This window comes from Borostomias antarcticus (assembly GCF_949987555.1).
Source record: "Borostomias antarcticus genome assembly, chromosome: 23".
Classification (NCBI taxonomy): Eukaryota; Metazoa; Chordata; class Actinopteri; order Stomiiformes; family Stomiidae; genus Borostomias; species Borostomias antarcticus.
Genome location: NC_140256.1, coordinates 1,923,845 through 1,931,608, shown reverse-complemented (window position 1 = coordinate 1,931,608; position 7,764 = coordinate 1,923,845). Strand labels below are relative to the sequence as shown.

The window sequence follows — 7,764 nt, the reverse complement described above, 5'->3', positions numbered from 1 at the left end:
GCCACCCATTCATTTTTTGTACAAGAACTACACAAAAACTACCGGACTGCTTTTGATGAAACTCGGAGGAGGGGTGTAGCATGGGCCAATTTAGAACCCATTCAATTTTGGCGCGCACACGGCCATTAAATGCATTCAGGGGCAGAGGTCTGTGCTCTCTGAGCACCATTTATTTATTTATTTATTTAATCTGGTTGCAACAGTCTCTGATTTTTATTCTTTATGGCAGGCAATTATGTAAAAGGAAAAGATTAAACTGTCCAATTTTGGTCTCTCAATAAGATCCAAAATGATCGATTATGTCTCTCCATCCAACATTTTTGGCAAACTATCATCCTCTTTTCTCGTTTCTCTCCGTCTTCCTCCTCCCCTCAGCGCTGAAACAGCTGGAGGAGATTCTGAGTGATATGAAGGATGTGACTCGTCTCCCGGCAACCATTGCCAGGATACCTCCCGTTGCTCCTCCATTGCCAGGATACCTCCCGTTGCCATGAGGCTGCAGATGTCTGAGAGGAATATCCTGAGTTGGCTGCCCAGCAGAGGACCAGAGAAACAGACCCTACACCTTTACTTTTCAGTTAACGTGACAGTATCTCTCGAGTCACCTGACTGCTGGTCTCTCTTCTCATACTGAGAGCAGAACAGTAGACACACTTCTGTTGGTGTCTTTAGATGGACTAAACACCCCCTCTTCTCTTTGACCTTCTGCAGATGTCACAGCAGTAGCCAGGCTTAGGCTTGCCCCGCCTCCCTCCCTTAACCACCCAGAACCCACAATACCTCATTTGAAAGATGCCGCAGGATCCAATTTGATTGATCTATAGGCTATTCTCCAATTGGGTTGAAAGAGATATTAATAGTTATTAACTAAGTATTAATCTGAATTAAATTATCAAATCATAAATTGTGTCACAGAGATGCTAGAGAGAAACGAATGAATCATGATATGTAGGCCTACGTGTAATATGTTGTCTCTTCCACTAGATGAGGCTGCCACATTGATCTACCTCACTCATTAAACTCTGTTCACTGTAACTGTCGGCATGTACTTGCATGTACAGAGCTAATGGGACCTCTTTAAACCAGGTCACAAGACTATGCCCTTTCCTTGTCTGTGAAATACTCCGCTAGTGTCTAGTGGAAGAGCATTGCGCAACTACAGCTTTGTTGATAATGATTTGAGAGTGAACTCTGTGCTGGTCTCTTAACACTCCTGACTTGTTAGATCACCCAGACAGCCTGAGGATCACTGCAGTCAAAGGGCCTCACTTCTAGCCTCCATGGCCTCTACTGACCCGGACCCAGAGACGGCGTTCTCTCTGGAACCCTACCACGTCTCAGAGGACCTGGGCTTCATCCTCCCTCAACCTCTGGTAGGTAAAAGGCCTTGAAGATACACACAGGACACCACTAAACCACTGTCTGTTTACATCTTATCAATCACGTTGCACAGCACAAATGTGCTGTTTGTTTAATATAAAAACATTAATTGCAGTGAGAATTATTTCTAGACAAATACAGTATAATGTGGAAAGAATCGGTGAATAATACTAGATTCACTAGATTTTGTAACCGACACTGAAGCTTAGGTTAGACAGAGTAAATGGTTTACTCAGTTTAATGGCTTACTCGGTTTAAACACACTTATAGTTTACTGCAAAATACTTTAAAGTTCAGAATTCAACTGATTCTGAATGTGGTGTTTACCTCAAACAAGGTAGATACTTTACATGCTTCAATACATTCACATCCTTCATGTTTACTAGGCTAGTGAACTTTAACCTTTTAGAGTGGTATCAGGTGTTATGATGAAATGGCAAGATGTTTTGTGTTCTCAGGAACTATTCGATGAGCTGTAATTCTGTACTTTGTACACTTGACATGGTGTAACTTCCTACCCTGAAGGCAGAGTTGCCACCGTACTATCAGCCATGGATGGATGTTTCTCAGCACGTCAGCGAGCTCATATCCTCTCATACGCTCCGCTCCCAGATTACCAAGGTATCCCTTAGCCACTCTTTCTATCCAGCCAAACAACCTGTTTGGGTTCAAGCTTGGGTCGTGAGAAAGCAAACAGCGGATATAACATTATGTGTGAAATGTAGATCTTCTGATGTCATGTGAGTTGTTCACCTCGTCTTCCAGATGCCCATGTTGAGTCCCCGGTTCCTGGAGAGCCACAGGGAGCTGCGACTGGCCCACCTGGCCCTCAGTGTCATGACCATGGGCTACGTGTGGCAGGAAGGAGAGAATGACACGGTCAAGGTTTCTCTACATCCATGCCTGTTATGAATGACCATGAGAGAGCAGTAGGCTTTTGTCACTTTTCCTTTTGAAAACAAGATTAGTTCAAAATCATTTCAAAAGTTCTGAGAGTTTCAATGACTTTTAAAGCTCAATGAGATACGTTTTTTTTAAAGTTCAATATTCACCTTTACTTGCTATTAGTTTATGAATTGGCATTAGCAAGACCCCAAAAATAGTTTTCGTGACATGAGACTGCATGAGACCCTGTGACTGCATGAGACCCTGTGAATTTATTATTTTAGAATCTCAGTGTACTGGCTAGTACACTGGCGGGAAATCTAGTAGTGGAAACGGAAGTGACACGTTTTGAGTGTCACAATATCAGGAAGACAACAAACACTTTTCATCGCAAATTTATCTACATGCACATAAAAGAAATTAGACATTTACCTGCATTGAAGCCATCCTTCCAGAAAGTCCATTGAAGTAGCTACAATCTTCCAATCCAGACTGCTCCACGCACGTTTGTAATCATAATTTATTTCCCATCATCACAGCGAGTGAGTGGGGAATTGTGGGAAGTGTGGTTCATAAAACACCATGCCGATTTTATCACGACCAGAGGGGGCGCCAAAGTGCCGCGATATCTCATGTAGCTTTAAAGCACTTCAAAAGTCAGAATATGACATTCTGATTTAAGATAGGAGGCCACAGTGGCTTAGACCGGCTAAACAATCTTTACATCGCATCAAATTTCCCCCAAGGTGCTTCCCCGTAACCTGGCGGTTCCGTACTGGGAGGTGTCTGAGCGTCTAGGACTGCCCCCCATCCTCACACATGCAGACGCAGTCCTGGCTAACTGGAGGAAGAAGGATGCAGAGGGGTAAGAGAGACTTCCTGACCCAGCAGACCACTACTGTCCTCCGTATCCCCTTCCTGCACGCACGTCTAAGCAGTGCTCTTTGTCATGTTTCTTTTCCATGTCCACAACCTCATCTCACACACCAGACCATTTGACATGGAGTAAGTATCTCCGTTTATTTATTTTATTTTTATTTTATTCATTTATTTAGAAACTCAGGACAGTGCATATTAATGAACATGCACAGCAGTAGATGTAAATATGCCAGATTGTAGCCCGGGGGCTAATTTCCATCTGTAGTCCATGTAGGCAGGTTGATGTTACATAATACACAGAAAGTAAAGACATGCTACAAAAACACAAGAAGCAGAGAGAAATAAAAACATAATTAAACTAAAGTACAGAGCATCATGTTAAAACATACATTAATCTGGTTAAACATGATTGCAAGATTGGTTAGCTGTGAGCCACACCTTCAGGTGGACCTTGACGGTGGCCAGAGTGGGACATTCCCTTATAGATAAGGGCAGGCTATTCCATACTGCCCTCACTTTGAAGGACAAGATGTTTTGGCAGAAAAACTTTTCCCTGAGGGGAACCTCGCAGTCCCTGTTTGAAACAGCTCTAGTGAGCCGGCAACATTAACAGTTGAGACACTTGAACCTTGAAACTTGAACCTTGAATTGATTCCTGGAAGCTGTCTCTAGGATTGTCAACGATGCAGTGCAGTCAGTCATTAGCGCTTCATAAATGCAAAAGGATAGTTTGGTTCCATGTTTTGGTTAGTTGTGATGTGTTCCCAGTAGCAAGAGAGGCAGGGTTAAGGGGCGACTGTAACTCAGTTGGTAGAGCGGGTCGTTCAATGATCGAAGGGTCAGCGGTTCGAATCCCAGCTCTGACTGTCCACATGTCGAAGTGTCCTTGAGCAAGACACCTAACCCCAAATTGCTCCCAATGAGCAGGTTAGCACCTTGCATGGCAGCTACCGCCATTGGTGTGTGAATGGGTGTGTGAATGGGTGAATGAGAGGCCATTGTAAAGCGCTTTGAGTGCCGCCAAGGTGGAAAAGCGCTATATAAGTGCAGTCCGTTTACTGTTTAATGGTGGTGTTGCTATCCCCCTCGGAGGAACCTGGAGCTGCTGCTGACCCTGCCCGGAGGGGACAGCGTCCGAGGGTTCTTCATGGTCACTCTGCTGGTGGAGCTGGCGGCCGTTCCAGCGCTGAAGGTGACGGTTGTTTCAGAAATATACCGTTTTATAAGAGTCACACTTCTAGGAACAAACATCTGTAAGGAATAGAAATAGGAATCGTTTTATAAAGAGTCACACTTCTAGGAACATCTGTAAGACGTTTTTATTCTTCCAGTTGTTGACTGATAAAGAAGTTTGAATTTTGAACAGAAGTTTCTGTTCTGACAAGACAGAAGTTTGAAGTGCATCAGATTATAGCTACAGTAACTAGTCTCGGGTGCCGAGGTTTGGGGCATGAATGACGCCTTGACATCGGTGTTTCAGAAGATGCCAGTGAATCTGATTCTGTGTTCTAGAGTATTCCCAGTGTGATCAATGGCGTCCGGCATGGGGATGTTGACGCTGTGACCAAAGCACTCGAGGAAATCAGCCAGGCCATGCAAGGCATGACCGATGCCCTCAAACTGATGCATGGTAGGAAGTGCCACACATCCATGTTTCGCTCTACACATGCAGTATCTGCCCACCACAGCTGACCTGCGTTGTAATGTGTTGTTCCCAGAGTATGTACAGCCCTCAGTCTTCTACGGCATCATGAGGATCTATTTGTCTGGGTAGGTGTTGAACACTTAAAGCTGCATTCATTGATTTTATCCATATTGTCAAAACTAGTTGAAACCACCTGATATCTGATTGGGCCATTCCATAGCGTCCTATTGCGTGCTGTTCCAGTGACTCACCCCTACCGGTCGCCTGGCTGCTATTATTCCGGCATTTCTGCCTGTGTTGTCAATTAGTCGGCCTGTGCCTTTGCTCCGCCCCCAGTGCCTTGAATATAGCTCTGGCCATTTGTTTTCGCCGTTGGTTTGTAAACAAGTTTGCCTGAGTCCCTTACTGCCCTCTAGTGGTGAAATAAAATCAATGAATGCAGCTTTAATACAGTAGGTTGCTCTCTATAGCAGTAATGCCAGTTGTATTAACTAAATCATGTTAATTGATTTTGTAAACAGAACAAAAATGGATGCCATTTGAACAGGGCTGAAAATTAACACCTGCCACCGGCCAAATGCAGGTAAAATTTCCAATTGGCGACAAATTTTCGGAAGGCTATCTGAAAAAAAAAAAAAAACTTGGCTGGTAGATTTTTTCATCTATAGTCCCCTTGGCAGGTGACTCACCGTGAGCCAAAAAGTTAATTTTCACCCCTGCATTTGAATGAATAGTGCTTGTATTGAGCCCGTATGTGTGCTGTGTGCTTGTGCTGGGGTTAGGTGGAGAGACAACCCCTCCATGCCAGAGGGGCTGGTGTACGAGGGCGTCCGGCCACAACCCATGGAGTTCTCTGGGGGCAGCGCTGCCCAGAGCAGCCTGCTACACTGCTTCGATGAGCTGCTGGGGGTCAAGCATGAGGCGAACAGTGGTAAGAGAGCCCATTCCCTCACTGTAACTCACTGTACTCGACTACTACAGACGGACTATGTTAAGACTGCCGATCTTAGCAGGTGTTTGCTATCAGAAATGTCCAATCGTTGTCACAGCTGTGCAGGTTTGGGAATGAAGAGCGAAGAGAGTGTGATACAGATGTAGCTACATAATGTACATAATGTACAGTGCTAGAGTTGCTCTACAGACATGCACCACTGGGAGACACATTCCCCAGATAGCAAGCGGATGTGTAATGATTCTGGGCCATATATGGGCCGGAACTAAGCCACAAGGGTCAGATCTGGCCTGTATATGGTCCAGATCCGCTTGCTATCTGGTTTGCAATACTGACATTGAGAGTGAAAGAAATGCTTGGATCTTGTGTTACTTCCTTGTAGGTGCCTTTCTGATGCGTATGAGGAGCTACATGCCCCCCGGTCACAGGCGTCTCATCCAGGACATCTCTCTGCAGCCGTCCCTACGAAGCTTCACCCAGGAGCGGGCTAGCGAGCCCCTGACCCAGGCCTTCCAGCGCTGCGTGGCCAGCCTGCTGGCCCTGCGGACCTACCACATCACCGTGGTCAGCCGCTTCATCACCGTGCCCGCCGCCCGAGCGCGTCAGCTCCGCGCCCAGGGTCAGGGGTCAGAGGAGGACGCTGTCAGCAGGGCGCCCACGGCGCTGGAGGAGAGGGGCACGGGGGGCTCGGGGATCATGAGCTTCCTAAAGACTGTGAGAGACCGTACTAGGGACGTCGCCCTGACGGTCAACAACAACAGCACTCACAGCCCAAAGGGTGACCCGCAGTTAACGTGACCTCTTCACTGACCACACAGCACAACAAGCATCTCATACAGAGGCATGTGTATCTTTAATAAACGCCTTTTCTGAGAATTAAAGGTAAAAAAAAAAGTCTTATTAACATGCTCTGTAAGAGAGACGCAAGTCATTCAGTCCAAACCATAATTGAAACCATCAGTATTAGTTTCCAAACCAATCTTTTCATTTAATCTCAAGTAGAACGCAAAAAATGTGCAGACCAACTGTGTCCATACAGGACATTCCACCATTCCTGGATGACATTTTGGCAGGTCAGGAAACTCTCTGGGATTCTCAGGGGCTTATTTTTAGTAAAGGACAGTTTAGAGCCAACAATGAAGACACTGATTGGAACGAAGCATCGGGCTACATTGTGGAGTTGATAACATTATAACAATAGGCTTTGTCGGATGAGTAGGATTATGGCGGCGCACAATAACACCAAACACTCAAAATACAGTATGTCTCAAGTTCTGTAGTTGAAGACTAGTTAGTTTGAAGACTCACACATCCCTGACAATTCAATAAATCCTCAGGAAAATTCAGAGACCCAAGGTGTCCGATATAAGCTGCAGTACCCAAGGATGCCAGAGGTGGGCAGTGAAGAGTTCGGCATGGCTCGTTGAGCAAGGCAGAAGAGGCTGCATCATGCTAAGGGGAGGCATGCCTTGGCACCATGGAGGTTTACGGACGGTCCACTCTTCACTTAACCTGGAACTTTCTCAAAAGTCACCAGCTACTGTAACTACTGTGTGTCCATCAGAACACAGTGCTGTGATTATCCAGCGGTGTTCCCCCTCTGTCCTGACCCCCCCCCAGCTCCCACCCACCCCTCACCCCCCCAGCACTTCCTGGAGCGGCCGCGGAACATGGAAACCCCAGAGAAATAAAGAGAGGGATTGTGCCATGAATGGCCTGCGCCGTATCATCTTCACCTTTCTTGGCTTCGCTCCGTTGGCGTTTCATTACAATAACAGCCTTGCACACGATCAGATAAGAACGATGGGGTGGCAATCTGCCATGGAAATCCAATTCCACAAATCTGAGCAATCCATCTCACTCGCCCTCTTCCCACATACTCTGTGGACATGCAAAAACTCAACAGGAACTGGGAAACAAAGTGGGATTTCATTATTCTGTATTCACACACGGGGACAAAAAAGGAAATGTGAGGCCCAAAGACATCTTATTGTACTGTAGTTTATAAAAAAATAATTCAATT

General features: G+C 45.8%; 1 protein-coding gene across 1 annotated transcript; it reads left to right on the top strand.

Annotated features, from left to right (window-relative positions):
* The first annotated feature begins 1,111 nt into the window (after positions 1-1,111).
* Positions 1,112-7,354, top strand: ido1 (indoleamine 2,3-dioxygenase 1). The gene is made up of 10 exons (XM_084457117.1): positions 1,112-1,373; positions 1,906-2,001; positions 2,146-2,265; positions 3,012-3,130; positions 3,256-3,270; positions 4,237-4,336; positions 4,657-4,774; positions 4,863-4,914; positions 5,572-5,720; positions 6,124-7,354. The coding sequence occupies exons 1-10, from the start codon at positions 1,281-1,283 to the stop codon at positions 6,537-6,539; spliced, it is 1,278 nt and encodes a 425-aa protein (XP_084313243.1). The 5' UTR covers positions 1,112-1,280; the 3' UTR covers positions 6,540-7,354.
* The last annotated feature ends 410 nt before the right edge of the window (positions 7,355-7,764 follow it).

Excerpts from the sequence above, each read along its gene's own strand:
- ido1 (XM_084457117.1), top strand. The coding sequence starts at position 1,281 with ATGGCCTCTACTGACCCGGACCCAGAGACGGCGTTCTCTCTGGAACCC. Across the intron at positions 4,915-5,571 it reads ATGAGGATCTATTTGTCTGG|GTGGAGAGACAACCCCTCCA; the intron begins GTAGGTGTTGAA and ends TGCTGGGGTTAG. Across the intron at positions 5,721-6,123 it reads CAAGCATGAGGCGAACAGTG|GTGCCTTTCTGATGCGTATG; the intron begins GTAAGAGAGCCC and ends ACTTCCTTGTAG.